The sequence below is a fragment of the Phascolarctos cinereus genome, unplaced genomic scaffold (assembly GCF_003287225.1).
Source record: "Phascolarctos cinereus isolate Bilbo 61053 unplaced genomic scaffold, phaCin_HiC Scaffold_4;HRSCAF=312, whole genome shotgun sequence".
Classification (NCBI taxonomy): Eukaryota; Metazoa; Chordata; class Mammalia; order Diprotodontia; family Phascolarctidae; genus Phascolarctos; species Phascolarctos cinereus.
In genome coordinates this window covers 605,017,565-605,039,543 of record NW_027555847.1, presented here as the reverse complement: position 1 = coordinate 605,039,543, position 21,979 = coordinate 605,017,565, and the positions used below count along the sequence as shown (strand labels likewise).

Sequence of the window (21,979 nt, the reverse complement as noted above, 5' to 3'; positions counted from 1 at the left end):
GTGAGAGTTGGAACCACAGTAATGGAGATAGGGTTATATCTGGTAAAGCTTCCAGAAGGTAAGACTGCAGGTCTTGGCAGAAAGACTAAAAAGCTATCATCTTTTAAATATTATTTCATAACTTTTACATATTATCTGATTAGTACTCTTAAACTAAAGTATATCTTGCTTTTCTTCAACTTTTATACATTGTTTCTACTCCTATCTTTGACATAAAGTAAAACAAGTCTCTTCCAAAATCATGGAATTTCGGATTTAGAAGGGATATAAGTGTGTCTTTAGTCTGACTCACCTCCAAAAGAATAAATTCCCATTACAATACACCTTGTATATTGTAATGTACAATATACATCCACCCTTTGCTCAAAGTTCTCATAATGGAGGAGCCCACCTTCCCTCAAAGCAATCTATTCCACTTTTGGACCACTTTAACCTTTAAGAGTTTTACCTGGCATCAAGCTTAAATTTGCCTCTTTGTAACTTCTATCTAGTGTTCCTAGTTCTTCTCTCTAAGGGCAAACAGAACAAATCAAATCTCTTCTCCACATGATGGCCCTTCAAATACTTGAAGGCAACTATCATGAGCCCCCTAAATCTTCTTTTCTCCAGACTAAGTATTTCTAGTTCCTTCAGCCTATTCTCATGTGTTATAGTCCTTATTCTCCTCCCTGTCTTATCTCTTCTCTTCTGTATCTTAAGTGCGTCCTAAAAGGTGGAATGTACCCGGGACAGAACTCAGTGTTCCAAAGGTGGTTTAATCAGTGCAGAGTATAATAAAACTATTACTACCTACCCTCTGGAGACTAGGACTTTCAGTGCTACCCAACTTTATTGTTTCCATGACACACCGCTGACTCATTATGAGCTTGCAGGCCATACCCCAACCCCAGATATTTTTCATAGAAACTGTTATGATAGCCATGACTCCTCCATCCTAGGCTCTCAATTTTTATTATGAAAAACACTAATGTAGTATAGACATACATGAATGGAAAGGAAAACTTAATTGCCAGAAAGTAGCCATGGTAAAAATCAATTTCAAAATATGTTTCCTCCTCCTGTATGCTTTGTACACAATGTACAGTTCTATTCTGGGAAACAAAATTGCTTTGCCTTCTTACAAAAGATGAAGAAATGTATTCATGATGAGTTAGTTTATGATCTACAAAAGAAAATTAGCTTCATTAACTTACTGTCCATCTTTTTTTTCATTCATTGGACAAATACATGGGAGCATACTATGCATAAAACAGTGTGTTTACGTCTATGGGAAGGCAAGATAAATAAAACACTATATACCCTCTAAGAATTTATGATCCTTCCAGGCACCCAGGTTCAAAACTCTTGAGTCTTTCTTAATTCTTCAATCTCCTTTGCCCTACTTTCAATTACTTGACAAATCTTGCTGATTCTATCTCCCAAATATCTCTCTGTCTCCCAGACATTCCACTCACAACACAACTACCCTAGTTCAAGTTCAACTCCTCATTAACTCTTTCTTTCACTGTTATAATAGTCTCCTATTTGAATTTCCCACTTTCAGTCTCCATCCTCCAATCCATATTCCACACAACTCTCATAATAATCCTCATAAAACAAGATAGAATAGGACATAATAACTAATATTTATATAGTGTTTTAAAGTTTGAAAATGTTTTTCAGATATTTCATTTGATCCTCACATTAACCCTGTGAGGTACATGCTATTGTTATTCCCATTTTACACATGATAAAACTGAGGCTGACAGAGATTAAGCAACTTATAGTCAAAGGAGCCAAAGTCAGATCTTCCTCCCTCAAGTCCAGTGTTCTATGTCACCTGACTGCCTGGATTCAAGCCTGAGCTTTTCTACTTATTACCTGTGTTTCGTCAGGCAAGTCACTTCAGTTTTCTGGACCTCAGTTTTCTAATCTGTAAAATGAGAGCCTTGATGACCTATAGGGTCTATTCCAATTCTAAATCTATGATGCTATGTTACCCCATTGCCCAAGAAACTTTGGTGGTTCTCTATTGCTCCTCTGATAAAGCACTTCATTTGGCATTTACACTTCTTCATTTAGCATTCAAAAGCCTTCACAATTTGGGTCCAGCCTACTTTTGCTGACTTATGCCATTTTCCTCTTCATGTACTCTATATGAGAAGCCAAGCTGGCTAACTTTCTGTTGCCTACACATGACATTCTATCTCCCCTCTTCATGCCTCTGTAGGGCTGTCCACCATACTTGGAATGCTCTCCCTTACTGTCTCACTCTCTTAGACACTTTAGGTTCCCTCAAGAATGAACTCAGAAGGCATCTCCTACAAGTAGCCTTTCCTAATCCCCAAAGTTATTAGTGTTCTTCCTATCTCCCCCTAAATTATCATTTATATGCATATGTATATATATTATATATATTTATACACATACGTATGTATGTATACACATACATATATACACATAGACTCCTTACGTTCTCCTACCACCTCCCCAGTAAAATGTAGGCAACTTGCAGGAAGAGACCATTAAATTTGTTTTTCTTTATATCCATCACTTAATAAGTGCTTTGTTTGTTTTTACTTTATTGAGATGAAGAATACAGAAATAACAGCAGGATAAAAGGGTATGAAAAGTGTAAGAGCATGGAAATTCAGGGAAGGATTTTAGCTTGATCATCCTCATTATTTAGAAGATTTGGTACCAAATAGTTTTTGTCATTTTCCAAAAATGAACTCTTCAAAAGATGAAGGTTGAATACCATTGGACTTATTAAAGATAACCCTACCACAATCTTGAAAGATAATCCCTTCGGAGGAGTTCCAAAAAGGAACTCCAATGTCTGCACTGTTAGATGTATTATTTAATGTTCTAGGGTGACCACTATGAAGGGAACAATACTCATTCAGGCCATAATTTGTTGTTTGGGGCATGTTTGCCATTAACTACTTTTACATCATAATTAATACCTTGTTTATAAGCTTAGATTTCATATTACAATCTAAGATATAATCAGGAGGAGTCATCACACTGTGAGAGTACTTTTGGCATGGCCTATCTCCTCCTGCTCTCACAGAAGAACCCCCATGGACTTATTTCTTAATTCTTGATGAGTAAAATTAAGAAAAAATTGGGAGTTGGTAATATTTTTAATAAATGGATAGCTTTCAGACTAACCTGAACCCAGAATATTTCAAAAACTTTTTTTTTCTGGAATTGGTTATTTATTCTTACAGGAAGAAAATAAAACGAACAACTTCATCCTACGTTGTCCTCCTCCACCCTAGAGCCCTGCCAAAGAAATGGTACTTTGTTGCCTCTGATTTATTTTTGTTCATCTTCTAAAACGACTTAGGAGGAAAAGGAGACAAGAAAAGATATTCTCTCTTTCTCAGAAACCTTAGTGACACTGCAGAATGAAGAAGGATAAATTTTTGCAAGATATTGAAAACATGATCCAGGGCCACAACATATGAGATATAATTAGCTAACTCCTGATTGACATGATTATTTGAAGACTGGAGAACTTTTACCTTGAGCATTTGTAGGGGCAAAGAAGAAGGGGGATGAAAATTAATACTTTAAGTGTTAACTGCCTTCAAGATAAATATAATTGTCAGTGTCTCCAGGCTTTCAGTTCCCTCCTCTTTCCACACCTCCTCCTTCCCCTCCTGTTCACTTTTCACTGCCTGCTCCCAGTGCTAGAAGGCTGGGTGACTACAGAGCAGGGCTCCGCAGAACATCACTGTCAAAAGCCAGGCTGGAGGCGGTAAAGCTGACCGAACAACTGGAAGGTGGAGGTAGGCAAGAGAAGCCTGAAAGGCAAAGGCTCGATTTATAACCAGGGGCCCTGTGCCACGCCTCCTTGGTCATCGAAGTCATTGCCCACATATCCTCTCCTCATGACAGGCGCTGAGAGGGACGAATGAAGTCTCAGTAACAGCTTCCTCCAAAGCTGCAGCTGCTGTGCCCAGCCCAGATGTGCAGCAGAGCAGCGGCTAACGGGAGCGCTGGTAAGTAACAACGAGACATCCCTCTTTATAGGTCAGGCCCCCAAAGCGGTACCAACAAAACAAAATATCCCAGGCACCGAATTAGTCTTTCATTTTGCGGAGCGGAGTTCCTCTCTGCCTTTTACTAAGGTCATTCTTTAAACTGCCTTGGGCACCCAACTCTGTTTAATGATGCTTCTGCCTTCATTTATCCGGAGAGCGAGTTCTTTCAGTCTCTGTCCAACTCCTAGGGAAGCTCATTCAGTAACTTTTAGGGGAATGCCAAAGTGACCACAAGTAAAGCCCCCCCGCCCAGGTCTAAGGGGACTGCATAGGTTATTCACTGGAAACCCCAAGTTACTAGTGGTTTCCCAAGTGGGAAAGAGAGTGTACTCTCACGAAACTGTCGGTATTTCGCAAGCAGGGGTCAAAAACCAGGAGAGGAAAAGTAGATTCGAATTGGATTGAACTGGTAATTGAACTAAGCTGCCTAATGCTATCTACCCCATCCACTGCCCTGTCTCCTCCACTTTCCAGAAAGCATTGGGTTTTTTTGTTTTGTTATAACCCAAAACAGAAGAAACCAGAAATCTACTAGTTGGAAAGGGCTTCAAGGAAAGGCCCGTTCTTACCCTTTTTTTTTTTTAGGGCACTGGAAGGAAAGCGAAGAGCAGCCCCACACTCCCACCTCCGTCCCACCCCACCCCTTACTTTTCCTGCATCTCTCCACCTCCAGCTTCCCTCCACCTCCTCAACCCCACCCGAGTTGTCGAGTCGATTCACACGCGTTTGTCACTCCTCTTAAAGGCAGATCCTCCCTAGTAGGTTGGGAAGGATCAGTCGCAGAAGATGGGCGTGGGGACGGGACAGACCTGGCATTAAACGAACTCTTGATTTAAAAAAAAAAAAATCTAGCCCTGGCATGCGGCCCGTATTCTGACTTGCCCGATTCTCCTTCAGGTGATTCCTCCTTTCTGTCCATCTGACTCTTGGCCCCCTCAAGGCTGGCACTCTTAGGTCCCCCTGGTTGAGTGCATTTATCTCCTCAGAGGGAAAGCAAGTGGAGGGGGTGGAGAGGAAAGCCTAGCAAGCAGGAAGCTGCTTGTCTCCCCTCCTGGCGGTTCCTCAAGCACCCGCTGCCAGTCCTTTGGGCGCCACCGCCACGCATCCCCTGCCTCCCACCCGGGGCCCGCTCTTCTCCTTAAACTCTGTCATGTCCACAGGACCAGGTGGCAAGGATGGAGGTTCCTTTCAGCTGCCGGTCCCTAGCTTCCGGGGCAGCCAATGAGACGCCGCTGAGCAGCGGCTCGCTGATCTCCTTAGAATCCAGCGTCTTCTGCAGCGAGGGAGAAGGAGAGCCCTTGGCTCTGGGGGACAGCTTCACCGTTAACGTGGGCGGCAGCCGCTTCGTCCTGTCCCAGCAAGCGCTGTCCTGCTTCCCGCACACGCGGCTGGGCAAGCTGGCCGTGGTGGTGGCGTCCTGCCGCCACCCCGGCACCCTGGCCGCCGCCTCCAGCACCCTAGAGCTCTGCGACGACGCCAACCTGGTGGACAATGAGTACTTCTTCGACAGGAGCTCTCAAGCTTTCCGATACATCCTACACTACTACCGCACTGGCCGGCTGCACGTCATGGAGCAGCTATGCGCGCTCTCCTTCCTACAGGAGATCCAGTACTGGGGCATCGACGAGCTGAGCATTGACTCCTGCTGTAGAGACAGGTATCCTACGGAGAAGGGGCAAGCGCCCCGCGTGGGCCTAAGAGTGCCAAGAAAGGAGAGGCTAGTAGGTGGCTCGCAATGTATTTACCAGAATAGCTGAGGGCACTTTGGGGAAGGGGACTAAGAGTCAGGGGTAAAACGAGAACCATAGCGTTTGTGGAGTCCTGCGGGCTTTGTTTGTCTTTAAGTTTGGTAGGCATTTTAGAGAACTGGAAGGAGGAGTCGGATGAAATGAATTCCACCTGTGAGACTATTTGATTTTGCTAAAGTTATGTAACTTCTCTGGGCCTCAGTTTCCTCACCAACAAAATGAAAGGGCTGGATTTGACGGCCTCTGTGGTTCCTTCCAACTCAAGATCTGGGATCACTCTAAATTAGAAGTAGAGGACATGTAAGGGTGAGAGAAATCTTTCAACAGGTGCTCCTGATTTTTGATATCTGATTTTGTACTGTACTATTTTCATTAAAATAGGAAGGAAAGGATTGAATTGGGAATTAAAAATAAAAATAAAACTGAGCAACAAAAAATAAAATAAAATGGGGAGGACTGAATATGAAAACTTGGGGTACTAGGGGGACTGAGCACCAAGAGGTCATTTCAGATTGCTCTGGAAGATGGAAAGTCAGTTCCTAGACAATGAAAAAGTAGAGGATTTTGATGACCACTGTGCAAATAATAGCACTTAGTTTACATATTCGGGGACTTAAAAACTCTCCTCATATCGATCTTGTGAAAGAGGCAGTAAAATTAATTATCTCCATTTTACAGATAAGGATTCTGGGTAAGAGTGAAGTGACCTGGCCATATGGCATATGGCAAGTAAAGTGAAATAATTAATTTGATCCCATCTATACACACACACACACACACACACATTTACTTTGACTCATTTAATCCTTATAACGAGTCTGGGAGTTACATAATATTATTACCCACATATTACAGAGGAGGAAACTCAGACTCAGGCTCACACTACAGTTTCTAAGATGAGATATCAGCCTACAGTTTCTAAATGTGTAGTCTGGGGACCTGGGGTCAGCACTAGCTTTATAATGTCTCCAGGCCTCAGTTTCCTTCTCTTTAACATGGTGATAATACCTTATACCACCTATTTGCAATGTTGTTGTGAGGAAAGCACTTTGTAATTGAAGTGATATAAATATGTGTGTTTATGATTAAATTCCATTTGACAAATGTTGCTTAAGCATCTGCTATTTAAAAGACACCATTAGCCTCTGGTTATACGTAAATGGATCCTACACAGAGATTACTCCAAAAAAACTAACAATCTAATGGTAGAAAGGAAAAATACACAAATAGCCATGATACAAAGGCAATTACTAAAAACAAGATACAGTGAGGAGAGAAAAGCTTCAAACAGTTTTTTTTGGGGGGGAGAATTAAGGAGTAAAGTATCACTTTTATCACTAAAGAATGGGGAAGTGGGCAGGGAAAGCTGTAGATTGTGGTGTTCTTTGAATGCCTAGATCAGAAGATTTTACTTTATTTGGTGAGTAATAGGAAATTACTGAAGATTTCTTAGAAGAGTGACATAATCAGAACAGTACATTAGCAAAATTACTAAGGTCAGAGTGTGAAGGATAGATTGTAGAGGCAATTGACTAGAAATAGGAAGGCCAATTATCACAATCCATACTTCAATATGGATTCCATTTTGGGGACATCATTTGTATCCATCCCCTATTCACTAATGCCAGTGCATACACTTTGTTGCAGGCCCTCCTCTCTTCTTATCAAAATGGTCAAAGTGTGATAGACTAATATATGATACTATATGCTAATAGATTATAATGTTCTAAATGAAAGAAAAGTCAGGACTGAGGTTATTAAGGCTGGAATAGAAAGGAGGGGATAAACACAAGAGATGTACCAAAGTAGAATCAACAATGTTGGGTAATAACTATGTGGGGTGATTGAGAGAGGAAAAAGTCAAAGTCATGAACCTGGGTGAATGGGAAGATGGTATTATTCATGTTGCATTTTAGTAATTCAAATAATCAAATAATCCTTTTCTTCTAGCAAGAACATTAGTTTCTTTCTGAATGTCTTCTTATAACAAAAAAAAGATTTTATATATATATATATATATACATACATATATATACATATATATGTATGTATATATATATTTGAGAGAGAATGGTGTAAAGGCAACTATTAAAGCATTCAATAGGATTTATTAAGTGTCTACCATGGGCCACGCACTGGGCTAAGTGCTTGGGTTTTAAAGATAGATAGATAGATAGATAGATAGATAGATAGATAGATAGATAGATAGATAGATAGAGTTATAAGATATAGATATGTATAGATATATAAACCTTGCCTTCAAAGAGCTATTGTGTATCAAAGAGAAAATATGTGTACATATAATAACTATGCTAAAAATGGGAGCAGGACAGGTGGAAGGTACTAGCAGCTGGAAAGATCAGGAGAGGCTTCAAGAAGGAACAGCACTTGAGCTAAGCTCTGAAGGAAAGTAGAGTTTCTAAGCAGCAGAGGAAGTGCATTCCAGGCATTGAAGATGACACCTTACTGATTCTTTTTGTAAGTCCAGTATCTCTCTTCCACTTCATGATTAAATTATTATTGTTATTATTATTATTATTATTACTTTGGCTAGGCAATGGGGCTAAGTGACTTGCCCAGAGTCACACAGCTAGTAAGTGTCAGGTGTCTGAGGCAGATTTGAACTTAAGTCCTCCTGACTCCAGGGCTGGTGCTCTATCAACTGCACCACCTAGCTTGCCCACATGATTAAATTCTTTCTGAAGGCCCTCTAGTCTACAAATGGGGCCATCACTTCCTTTCCTCTCATTCTTTTCTTGATTATTTAAGGTTCTGACCTCATCATTCAACTGAAACTGCTCTCTCTAATGAACTTTTAATTGCCAAATCTAATGGCTTTTTTTCACTCCTCATCCTTCTTGATCTCTCTTCAGTCTTTGACACTATCAATCATCCTCTTCTTAATACACTCTTCTTACTATGTTTTTCTGGAACTTTTTTAGGAGGGCGAGGTCATTGGGATTAAGTGACTTTCCCAGAGTCACACAGCTAGTGAGTGTCATGTGTCTGAGGTTAGATCTGAACTCAGACTGACTCCAGGACCAGTGCTCTATTCACTGTGCCACTTAGCTGCCCCTAAATGAACTAATTTTCTGAAGAACCTATAACTGGTTCTATGTTGTTGGGTTTCTTTTGGGGTTTTTTTGGTTTGTTTGTTTGTTTGTTTTTTGCTTTTTGGTGAGGCAATCAGGATTAAGTGACTTGTCCAGGGTCACACAGCTAGTAAGTGTCAAATATCTGAGGTCAAATTTGTATTCGGGTCCTCCTGACTCCAGGGCCAGAGAGCTGTCCACTGCACCACCTAGCAGCTCCTTCCAGAACTATTCTTTCCAAGCTCTCCTGCCAGACAGAAAGTTCCTTCTCAGCTCAACCTTTGCAAGATCATGATCTAGGTTAGAACCACTAGTGGTAGTCATCCCGCAAGGCCTCTCTCTTGGGCCCTATTCTCTCCTCCTTCTATATTATTTTACTTGTTAATCTCATCAACTCTCAGGGATTGAATGATTATCTCTATGTGGATAATTATCAGATCTATTTACTCAGACCTAAATCTTTCTGATAACCTTCAATCTTATATCTCCAACTGCCTATTGAGTATCTCCAGCTGAGTGTCACATAAATGTCTTAAACCCAATGTGTACAAAAGTGAATTCATTTGTTTTCCCCAAAATCTTCCCTTCTTCCTAATTTAATTACTGCTATTGAGGGCACCACCATCCTCCTAGTCACCCAGTTTTACAACCTAGGTCTCATACTCTATTTCTGACACCACATATAGAATTGGTTTCCAAGTCCTCTTTACAAAATTTCTCATTACCCCTCCTCTTCTCTGACACTACCACCACCCTGTCACAGTCCCTCATCACCTCACACTTGAACTGTTGCAGTAGACTTTGGGATTGACCTCCTCACCTCAAGTTTCTCTCTGATCACAACAGACCATCCCCCATTCAACTATCAAAGTAATTTTTCTTAAAATAAAGCTTTGACCATATGACCCAAACCACTATTCATTAAACTAAGGATCATTACCTCCAGGATCAAGTGTAAAATCATATGTTTGACTTTTAAAGCTCTTTATATCCTGACTTCTTTGCACTTTTCTAGTCTTCCCTTCATTCACTCCACTATCCACTGATTCTTGATTTTTGACAATCCTTATACAAGACACTAGATCTCATGACTCCATCCATTTCACTGGCTGTCACACACACCTGGAATTCTCTCCCTCCTCACCTCCACCTCCTGGTTTTCTTGGCTTCCTTTGAGTCTCAGCTAAAATCTCACATTCCAAAAGAAGTCTTTGGGGGGCAGTTAGGTGGTGTAGTGGATAGAGCACAGGCTCTGAAGTCAAGAGGACTTGAGTTCAAATCCGGCCTCAGACCAAACACTTGACACTTACTGGCTGTGTGATCCTGGGCAAGTTACTTAACCCCAATTGCCTACAAAAAAAGAAGAAAAAGAAGTCTTTCCAGGTCCTCCTTAATATTAGTACTTTCTCTCAGAGATTATTTCCAAATTATCCTATATACACATATGTATAAATACATATATCCCACTGATACTCATATATGTTTTTCTATACATATATGTGCACATGTATAGATGTGTGTATACACTAATGTCTATCATATGGTAGATTGCTTAGTAACTATTTGCTGCATTGAATAGATCAAAGGTCCAAATACACGACTCTCAGACCATATGTGGCCCACATCACTCCTAAATAGACCCAAACCAGAATAAAATGTCATTGAGAAATATTTAACAAAATGAAAAAAATAAAATGTAGATTACATTACATTTTAAAACTAAATCAGTATTCAACTCTCAGGGATCTTTATGTATAGATCCATGCCCCCTTTTTCTATTTAAGTTTGACAGCATTAAATTAGTAAGGTCCCTTCCAACTTTCAAATGCACAGTACCAGAAGTAAAATTAAATCTCATATTCTTTGTTCTGGTCTTATCCTACTTGACATCTCTGCAGCATTTGATTCTGTTCACCTCTTTCTTGGTATTCTTTCCCTTTGGCTTCCATTATACTGCATTCTCATGTTTCTCCTTTCTGACTGTTTCTTTTCTTTCTCTTTTGCTTCAGTCTTACCCTTCTCCCACTTTTTATATTGAAGTCCCCTAATGTCCTATCCTTATATTTTATTTTTTTCTATATATTCTCTCCTCTATTTGTATCTTCACTTCCATGATATCAGTGATCATTTCTAGGAAAATAACCCCCATTTTTATATTTCCACCTTTACCCTTTTTCTCTAGAGTCCCGTATTTCTAATTGCTGATTGAATATATTCACCCAAAGCTACTAAAAGATAGAAGTGAGATTCAAGATTTCCAAGTGCAGGTCCAAATGGTCTTTTTACTACTATGGTAGTAGTACTTAAAGTACTTAAGAACTTGAAGTACTTAAGTGTTACTTTAAAAAGTATCATTAGTATTAAAGCCATTATTTTTAATAAAAGTTCTAATAATCATATTATTCTTTTGGAAAGGTACTTGAAAAGGAAGGAGTTGAGTGAGACCTTAGACTTCAAGGATGATACTGAAGACCAGGAAAGCCAGCAAGAGAGTGACCAGGACTTTTCTCAAGGGCTCTGCCCTACTACCCGACAGAAGCTCTGGGACATTCTGGAAAAACCAGGGTCTTCCACTGCTGCCAGAATCTTTGGAATCATCTCCATCATCTTTGTGGTCGTGTCCATTGCCAACATGGCCCTGATGTCATCTGAGCCAAGCTGGCTGGACATGCAGCTATTGGAGGCCCTGGAGTACCTGTGTATTACATGGTTCACAGGGGAGTTTGCTCTGCGCTTACTCTGTGTAAGGAATAGGTGTGGCTTCTTAAGGAAGGTAGCAAACATCATCGACCTCCTGGCCATCCTCCCCTTCTATATCACTCTGTTGGTGGAGAGCCTGAGCGAAAGTGAAACCACACAAGAGCTGGAAAATGTGGGGCGCATCGTACAGGTTTTGAGGCTGCTCAGGGCTCTGCGCATGCTAAAACTGGGCAGACATTCAACAGGTATTCACACTTCATTGATGCTTTTTAAAACTACCATGGGTTTTAAGTGCTTGAGATAATTGTAAAAATGAAAAATTGTATTCTGTACCTGAACAAAATACGTAGCAACCCAGTGGACATGTGTTCCCCCTCTTTCCTGAGGCCCTAATGTAGTGATAGGCGTCATATTTAATCAATCAACAAGCATTTATTAAGCACCTATTTTGTGCAAGGCCCTCTGTTAAGCTCCAGAGTACAAACACAAAAATGAAACAATCTTGTCCCTCACTCACCCTCACAGGGCTTACATTCCACAAGGGAAAGCAACATATACAATATCTGCCAATCCTAAATCATTTACTAATCACATGCTATGAGCTAGGTACTATGCTAGGCACTTAAATGAAGACAAAAGAATAAAAATGAAATACTTAATCCAAGGAGTTCTCACTCTATGTGAGGAAACAACATGATAATGTAAAAATATATGCAAAATAGATAATAAAGTAATTCTTGGGTAGGAGGCATTATTAGATGGGAGGGTAAGGAAAGGTCTAACGTAGAAGATAACACAAATCGAAATTTTTAATCGAAGAATTAAATTTAAAGGACTTGTAGGAGACAGAGATAAATAATGTAAACATAAAATTAGTATAATTTTCAAGGGTGCACATAGCAAAGTTGAAAATGTAACCATTGACCCCTCTCATTTGCTCTTCATAATTTTCAGAAATCCCTTTACCATTTGTCATCACATTATAAAAATAGTATGGTTATGGACATATAAGAATGTATAAGCAAGTTTTTACTTTGGGTCCAGCAGGGAGCTAGCAAAATATTCTTCTGGGCACAGAGGACAAAGAAACTTCTGATGACTCTCCGCCTTGATAATCCACCCACAGTTTGGTATAAAGTGGTGTGGTCACTTCCCAATATACTTTTTTTTTTTTGGTGAGGCAATCGGGGTTAAGTGACTTTCTCAGGGTCACACAGTTAGTAAATGTCATGTGTCTGAGGTTGGATTTGAACTCAGGCCCTCCTGACTCCAAGGCTGGATCTTTATCAAACACTGTGCCACCTAGCTGCCCCCCAATATGCTTTTGCAAAGGAAAAAGGAGTGTCCTGCATAGAAGTTGTTCATTTAGCCCATCTACAAGAATGACCAGTTACATACAAACTACCCTCTAACCAAAATATATACCAGGTAATCACCATTTCAGGGCTTCACAGACACGAAATTTTCTCCATTGGGGAGAGGGAGAAATTAGATAGTAGAATGGAGGAATAAGAGGGGAGAATCAGGGATTGAGTGAAGGAGATTATTTCCTATAGCTATAGCTCTATTGGCTGCACTGCATAGTTTTGTCCATATCTCAAGGGACCTAGGGAGTTGGGGAAGGTAAATTGGCCTATTTTTTTTAACCAAAGTAGATTGATTTTGGACTTTTCCTGACAATTTCATTATTGTTTTCTGTTTAGAGTATTTTCTCAGTTTCACATAACGTAGCCTTGATAATGGGGTTCCCAATAACTTTTAAAAGCTCTAGTCTTTGTTTTTTGACGCACATAATGGGATGCTTTCCTAGTGTATTTATAAACTCTCCCTGGGTTTTGATTTTAAAACACAGTTAAGACTACATTTTTCTCAAAAAAAAAGGGAGAAAAAGGGAAACAACAGCAATTTCCACTGTCAGCTTTCTACAAAAAATTTCTAAATTCTTAGACAAGCATCATCTCCATAGATAGGTTAAGTATAAGAGCATAACTTCGTGCTTAGATATAAGATGGACTCATCAGCTACATGAAGTTTGACATCCTTGTAAAATAAAGTTATTTAGGAAACAAAAAGGACAAATACTTTCCCCCTCTGTCTCTCTCCCCACACAGATATTAATTATCAGAATAAGGTAACGTAGTTCAGTCCAACTATCTAGTTTTCTTTTATTTATTTGGAAAATGTTTAAGACACTTTCACCAAAATGAAATATAATCATGCAAAGTAGAAAAATCAGTGGGCTAGGAGTTAGGAAACCTGGACTTAAGTCCCTACTCTGTCATTAACAAGCTGTGTGATCTTTGCAAAATTCACTTGACCTCTTCTGGCTGAAGTTTCCTCCTCTGTAAAAGGAGAAAAGTTGGACTGGATGATTTCTAAAGCCCCATTGAGGTCTGACATCCATGAAAAAATGCATTACTATATTGATAACTGTGCAAAGAACAGGTCTATAAAAACAACAATATTTTCAATCTGACCATCTCTGCAAGCTGCTTAAGAGGTCTTCTAAAACTGTTAAACCTCAAATACATTATTCATTGGTCTCTAACAATAAATAGCTTCTTAATAACTCATGTCCAATTGGGGAAGCTGAATATCATAATCTAGAGTAATGAAAGTATAAATAATACTTGAATTAATTTCAAATAGCCTTTGGTGAGTCAGATCAGAGCCACTTTGACTTAACTCTGGCCTTATGTTGTAATGTGCATTTTGATGTAAAAAAATTGATCATGCTTTCAGAAGATCCCTATTCCCTGTCCCCCATACATCAGGGGAGCTCCCTGATAAGACATTGACATTCTTCTCATTATAAGTGATTTATTTGGAGGCTTAAGCCTTCAACAGATTGGATCATCCCTTCTTTGATTCTTCCAAGGATATGAAATTATCAAAACCAGGTTCTTTCTTCCTCAAACAAATGGATTGAATGGGAAAGGTCAGCACAGCAATGAAGTGGAGATTTGGCTCTTTGAATAATTGCTAGCATTTATATAGTGCTTTTGAATGTTTGCAGAGCACTTTATGCATATTATTTCATTTGATCCTTACAACAATCCTGTAAGGTAGGTGCTATTTTTATCCCCATTTTATAGATGAGGAAATTAAGAACAAGAGAGGTCAAGTGACTTGCCCAGGGTCACACAGCTAGTAAGTGTCTGAGGTAGAATTTGAACTTCAATCTTACTGATTTCAGGCCCAGTACTCTAAATACTGTGCCACCTAGCTGCCTATGCTTGCTTTACTGTCTCCTTAAAATAGAAGAAAGATTGCTCATTGTCGGGGGTGGGAGGTAGGGGATGGAATTGAGTCAGATCTAGAAAAGCAAGTACTCTACCTAAAACCTTAGAGAGATGTTTTTTAGTAGAACTGAAATTATAGATATGTGATAAGCAAGTGTCATACAAGGTGCCTAACACACAGTATTGTAAAAGTGAAGAAAAGGCAACCTGTCAGTAAACAACATTTCCTGAGGACATACCCCACATACCATTGTGAGATGAAACCCAACTAGGGGACAGATATTCCAGGCTCCAGAAGACTATGATATCATTGGGAATACATACATGTGAACAAATGAACACAACTGTAAAGGAGATAATGTACAGATAGGTACAATAACCATAGTAATAATAAGCATTATTATTACTATGAAAACTGGGAATGTTTAGACTGTAGAAGAAAAGACATATCTATCCTCAAGTATTTGAAAGGTTGTCATAAAGAAGAGGGAAGAGACTTGATCTTTTCAGTCCTACAGGGCAGTAATTTTGCCTTGAGTATAAGTTTGCCAAAAGGCCTGTTTAGGCTAGATGTCAGGAACAACTTCCTAACAATTAGAGCTAATTAAAAATAGAATAAGCTGACTCAGCAAGTGGTTGCTTCCACCTCATTGGAATCTTTAAGCTAAGGCTGGATGGCCATGGGGGGGGGGGAGGTACATGTTTTATGAGTTGTCTGGTTCCTCCACTAATAAAGCAGTTCTGAGGAGCAGGAGTCCCTGTTTAGTGGGACTGGGGTTCAATGAGGACATTCTGAGTGTGGGGCTCCCCAACTTAGTCCCAATCTTGGTCAGCAACTCATGGACTAAAGGAGGAGAAGGAGTTCCCTGATGCTAAGGCACAGGGTTGAGACCCATAGCCCTGGTGTTCATGTCCTGAATGATTGACACCTACCATAGCAGGTACTAAGACTATGGTCCAGAGGCAAGCAGCACAAGGCAAGGGAAGAAGGAAGTGACCCAGGGGAGCAACTAAATGGAGCTCTAGGTAATGTCTGTGATGAAGGGCAGAGCTTCCACTGTCACATGCCAAAAGAGTACATGGCCCTGAACTCAAAGGTATAAGTTTTATATTTGAGGGAGACCACACTGGAGTTTTAGGGATTTGGGTCAAGTTTTATCAGGGATAATAGGCTAGGGTGTAGGTTTCTATAACTGGTTCCTGGGTTGATTGGACTAGGCATTTCTTAAGGTGGACTAATGATTAGGGCATTCTTCCCTACCCATTTTCTTGACCATCTCTCAGATAAATGGAGCACCTTCACCTTGCTGGTCACCGGGGAGACTTATTATAGCCTCCCAGAAGAGTATTGTAGAGAGTGGAGTGTGCCCCACTGGCCGTAAAAACAGGCAGGCCATGAACTAGGTAAAAGAAGAAGTACAAGTAGGTCTGAGAGTCATGCATGTCTTTGGATGAACACATCATTCATAGTCTGCTAGTGTCAAAGGATCACATAAGTATTGCATACACTACAGAATGTTTTTAGTGTGAATTCCTTTATATATGAGTTGAACTAGCTAACCACTGAGATTCCTTCCAGTTCTAAAAATTCCCTGTTTCTAAAATAACATCTAATAAAATGGAACATCTAAATTCTGAAGGGGAATCAATAGGAAGTTCCTTTCCATTTCAGGTAATCTCTGGGAATAATGGAGAAGCCTGTACAGTATTGTAGCTCAAGTGAGAAAATGTATCCAAAGCGCTCTGCAAACCCTGAGGTGCATTATAAATGTGATTGTTATTGTTGTTGCTATTTTTACATGAGCTACTCAGCTGGGGTAGACTTTTTCAGCCAGAAATAAGGAAACCTTCTTGGGAGTTCTCCCTTCAACAGTTACTGATCTGCACACACTTCTAGGTTTTGATGGTATTGATTTTTTTTTTTGAACCTGTGAGTTCATCAGGGCAGGAAACTCTGAGAGTGGAAATTCTCATCCACAAATGTAACTCTAAAACTCATCTTCAACTTCTAGTCTTAGGTAGTCTCCTGTGGCTCTCAGATATTAAGTAATTTACCCACGATTACACAGTTTTTCAACTCAAGTCTTCCTTTTTCCAAATCCAGTCCTCTGGCTACAGTCTTCTATGTTAGTGTCCTTTAACTCTTGAGGTAAACTGGGTCACATATGTCAATTATTTCATGTCCTGTCTTCTTCACTTACACCTAAATGTGTACATCTTTATGCCTTCTGGATCACAAAAGAAGTCAAAGGTAGGCTTTGAGTTCAGAAGTTTTTTTAGTCATGTATGACTCTTTATGACCCCATTTTGGGTTTTCTTGGCAAAGATACTGGAATGGTTCGCCATTTTCTTCTCCAGCTCATTTTACAGATGAAGAAATTGAGACAAATAGGGTTTAGTGACTTGCCCAGGGTCACACAGCTAGTAAGTGTCTGAGGCCAGATTTGAACTCAGGAAGATGAATCTTTTGGCTCCAGGCTCAGCACTCTATCCACTGTGCTACCTAACTGTCCTAAAATGGGCTTAAATAAAAGCAAAATGGTGGGCGAATCAAAATATATTGAGGAGGGAGAAGCTACCTAGCTAGCATCTAAACTGTATTCATAGTGATTAGAAGAATTAAGTGGATCAAATGACTGACAACTTTTCTCATATTTCAGGCTTGCGGTCACTAGGAATGACACTCACTCAGTGTTATGAAGAGGTTGGCCTGCTGCTCCTGTTTCTCTCTGTGGGCATTTCAATATTTTCAACTGTGGAATATTTTGCTGAGCAAAGCATGCCAGGTACAACCTTCACAAGTGTGCCTTGTGCATGGTGGTGGGCAACAACATCCATGACTACTGTGGGGTATGGTGACATTAGGCCAGACACCACCACAGGCAAAATTGTGGCCTTTGTGTGTATACTGTCAGGGATACTTGTTTTGGCCTTGCCTATTGCTATTATTAATGACCGCTTTTCGGCCTGCTATTTCACTCTGAAGCTTAAAGAAGCAGCTGTTCGACAGCGTGAAGCCTTGAAGAAATTGACAAAGAATATAGCCACTGACTCCTATATCAGTGTTAACCTGAGAGATGTTTATGCCCGAAGTATCATGGAAATGCTCCGATTGAAAGGCAGAGAAAGAGCAAGTACTAGAAGCAGTGGGGGAGATGACTTCTGGTTTTAAATACACTTCCAGTGTTTTTTTTAAAAGCCTGTATGTTATTGGCAAGTTTAATGAAGTATTGATGTATGTGTTTGCTAATATTAAGACGATTATCTTGTAGCATTTACTGTTTTAATTTTTTCAACTTGTTTCCTTGGTGTATCAGAATATTTTATATCCCCAAAGACAAACAGAAATATTCAGGGTGACACTAGAGCTATTTCTCATTTTTGGATCTCAAAACAGCCAAAGCAAATAATACATCAAAATGAAACCATTCTGATGACAAATGTTTCTAATGTGCAGTGATAAAACTATGACATGGAGAGCATTACGGAAGTGATTATGCCTTCAGGATCAATTTTTAAAGGAAAGGTAATCGAGAAAAAAAATTTCAGAACACAAAAAGATGGGTAAAAGTTTATATCCACATAGATTACCTTTTTTGTACTCAATCGCCTTACCCTAGGAAAAAAAAAGTCTTTGTTAATTAGTAAGAGACTGTTGCTACTATGGGCACACTCATGAACTCAATCCCTGAAAGGGCCAATTAGCTTTGAACTAAGAAAAAGTTGATTTTCTGTTTGGAGATTGACCTTCCATTCTCATAAAATGCCCTGATTAAATAAGTAGGATAGGTAACAAATTAAATGGACAAGTGATTCTGGATGTTTACTGTAATACATCATCCTTATTTGGGGGTTGGAGGTGGGGGAGAAAGACAATGATATAGGGGCAGGTATGTGGAATGTGGACTACCTACAATGCAGTATTAGGGTTCAGATTATAGCTTTCCCACCTCAAGGAATTAAATATTTTCATCCTTAACAACTGATACAGTAACTCTATGGGTTCACTATGGGTAATACAATTAATTACTAAGGCAATTTGCTTGATAGTATCCCAGGTAGATTTTATCCTCTAGGGGTGCCTGGTTGACTATGGATGTCTTTGATTTCTTCTTTGATTCAGTGATTATTTGAAGATTACATCATGAACAAATTATAAATTCAGCATTTTAATTATTAAATGATTTTATCTCAGCCAATGAAGAGGGTATATTTGATTAACTCAGTAGACTCAGTAGTCACTCATTTATTCAATTATATTGTGTACATTTCTCTCATTGTTGAGTAAATTTTCAATTAAAGTTTTGAGGCTGACTAGAAGGCAAGAAAAAATCAATCACCCATCTTGAGAATTAATAGTATTTGGTCTGTCATATTATAGCATTAACATCCAATACTATCAAGTTATTAGGAAGAAAAATCAATAAAATAAAATTCTTTGTCAAAGGGATAGGCTTAGACCTATCATTTCATCAATATAGAGATCTCCCAGGCGAGAAAGCTCCCTCTACCACGGCAGTCATCACCTTCTCTGCAATTTATTATAGTCTTAGTTGCCTAGAGCACTGAGAGATTAAGTTATTTGCTCTGAGTCACAAAAGTAGTATGGTTAGAGACAGGACATAAACCTCGGCCAGCTCTCTAACCACAATGCCACCTGGAGGTAAATGAGATCTATAGAGATTTCATGGTAAGTGCCGTACCTATTTATTAATCCTGAATCCATGGAATAAATTCTAACCCAGGAAGAACATATACTAGCTTTTTAAAAACAATATTAATTTCTAGAGACCTGGTACCATAATGAATTATTATTTTTCCCTAAGAAAATAAGTCAAGCTTTAAAATAAATATTAACTAATAATTGTTTTAAACTAGCAAGGAGAATTTATAATGGGAATGACACATTTTTCATATTTATGCTGGTTTTCTGGACTATTTTTCTATATCTTAAACCTTTATATTCAGGATTTGTGCTTGTATAATATGAACAAAAACTAAATTAATTACAACAGAAAGGGAGCCAGTGTCATATTCAGAGCATTGACAATAACAATGAAAAAGTCTAGATGTTGTATTTTGAAGCTTTAACAAGATATTCTACATCTCTGAGCAGATGATTCTCAGATTTATTTATCCAGCCTTAACCAATTAAAGAAAAGAAGAAAAAATAAAGTGATTTCTCCTGACCTCCAGTCTTGCAACTTCAATTGACTCTTGTACATCTCAAACATAAAGTCCAAAGATACCTCAAACTCAACTGTCAAATTGATCTTTCTAAGGGGCAGGTCTGACCACATCACCACTTCTATTCATATTCTTCCAGTAGCTCCCTATTGCTTGCAGGATCAAATATAAAATCTTCTCTTTGGCTTTTACAGTCCTTCATAAGCTGGCACCTTTTTACTTTTCAAGTTTTCTTACACCTTACTTACCTCCATGCAATTAGGGATATAGTGAATTTGGCTTCCTTGCTCTTCCTCACACAAGACATTCCATCTCCTGACTCCATGCCTTGCTACTGGCTGATAAACATGTCTGAAATTCTCTCTCCTCATCTTTTCCTCTTGGTTTCTCCGGCTTCCTTTAAGTTTTAGTTGAAATCTCACCTTCTGCAGGAAACCTGTTCTGCTCCCCTTTAATGCTAATGTGTTCCACCTGATTATCTCCAATTTACCTTGTATATATCTTGTTGGCACGTATTAGTTTGCATGTCATCTCCCCCATTAGACTTTGTTCTCCTTGAGAGCAGAGACTCTTTGAATCCCTTGCCCTTAGTACAGTGCCTGGCACATAGTAGGTGTTTAATAAATTTTTCTTGACTATTCTGGAGATAAATAAACCATTCAGTTTCAATTCATTTAGATAAGCATTTACTAAATATTGTGTGCAAGGTACTGGTGATATGAAGGCAAAAACAAAAGTGTCTTCCCTCAAGGGCAATATATGTATATGTATGTGTATGTGTGTGTGTGTGTGTGTGTGTGTGTGTGTGTGTGTGTATATATGTATGTATATATATGTATGTATGTATGTATGTATACTAATTATTTGCACATATATACTAATCTGTGTTCACGATGCTTCCCAACAGTAAACTATAAGTTCCTTGAGAGCACAAACTGTTCTGATTCTGTTATCACCTCCTACACTATACAGCTACATTCATACACACACATACATACACACACACAAACACATACACATGTATGCACACACACACACACACTTTATATACCCTTGCTTTCTTTAAAATGTATATAACTAGGGGCATCAGGAAGGCCTTTATGTGAGAGTGATACTTTTGCTTCTTTTTAAAGTAAGCTGTGGATTCCGGGAGGTAGAATAAGGAGGAAGTGTGTATAAACCAGTCCAGCAAAATAGGCTGGGGCCAGGTTGTATGTGGCTTTTATTGCCATGGGGAGGGGTGGGGTTATATTTTATCCTAGAGAAAATAGGGAACCACTGAAATATCTTTTGTATTCTAATACAACAGAAAACTTGCAAGCCTTTTTCAAATTACTTAATCTTCTGGATTACTCTTCAATACAGTTATTACCCTATAAAATGTATCCATTAATATAATTCTGAAATGTTACTTAAGATATTCTGAATCAGATCCATGAAAATAATGGCTATGTACACTCCTGGGCAGGGCAGTACATGCAGTGTATCATCTTAGATATTTCTCTGCCTACTCCTCCCCTCAAAATGTTCATTTGTCCTTTTTGACCAAATTTATGCCTGGAAAAAGAATACCAGACAGAGACAATTTTAAACATGGGTGTGTATTTGGTGTCTGGGGCAGCTAGGTGGTATAGTAGGTAGAGTGCAGGACCTGAGGTCAGGAAGACTAATCTTCCTGAGTTCAAATCTGGCCTCAGACACTTACTAGCTGTGTGAACCTGGACAAGTTACTTAACCTTGTTTACCTCAGTTCCTCATCTGTAAAATGAGCTGGAGAAGGAAATGTCAAACCATTCTAGTATCTGCCAAGAAAACCCCAAGTGAGGTCATTAAGAGTAGGACAAACTGAAGAAAAGGAGAAATAACAACAACAACATGTGTGTTTGAAAATTTCTAAGAGACAGAATTTCTGGGTAATTATAATCAATTTTTTTGACTATACCTAGAAAGTAGTCAACAGAGCAAGCTCACTGTTCCCT

The 21,979-nt window shown here is 39.2% G+C and overlaps 1 protein-coding gene across 2 annotated transcripts; it reads left to right on the top strand.

Moving 5' to 3' along the window:
* The first annotated feature begins 3,172 nt into the window (after window positions 1-3,172).
* Window positions 3,173-20,981, top strand: KCNV1 (potassium voltage-gated channel modifier subfamily V member 1). 2 transcript variants are annotated; one of them, XM_020970434.2, is made up of 5 exons: window positions 3,173-3,776; window positions 3,886-3,989; window positions 5,192-5,688; window positions 11,287-11,816; window positions 17,474-20,981. In XM_020970434.2, exons 3-5 carry the CDS (start codon window positions 5,207-5,209, stop codon window positions 17,983-17,985), a joined length of 1,524 nt encoding a protein of 507 aa, XP_020826093.1. In that variant the 5' UTR covers window positions 3,173-3,776; window positions 3,886-3,989; window positions 5,192-5,206; the 3' UTR covers window positions 17,986-20,981. The 2 variants fall into 2 exon arrangements, with proteins under 2 accessions (XP_020826093.1, XP_020826079.1); XM_020970420.2 differs by having other exon boundaries at window positions 3,173-3,989.
* The last annotated feature ends 998 nt before the right edge of the window (window positions 20,982-21,979 follow it).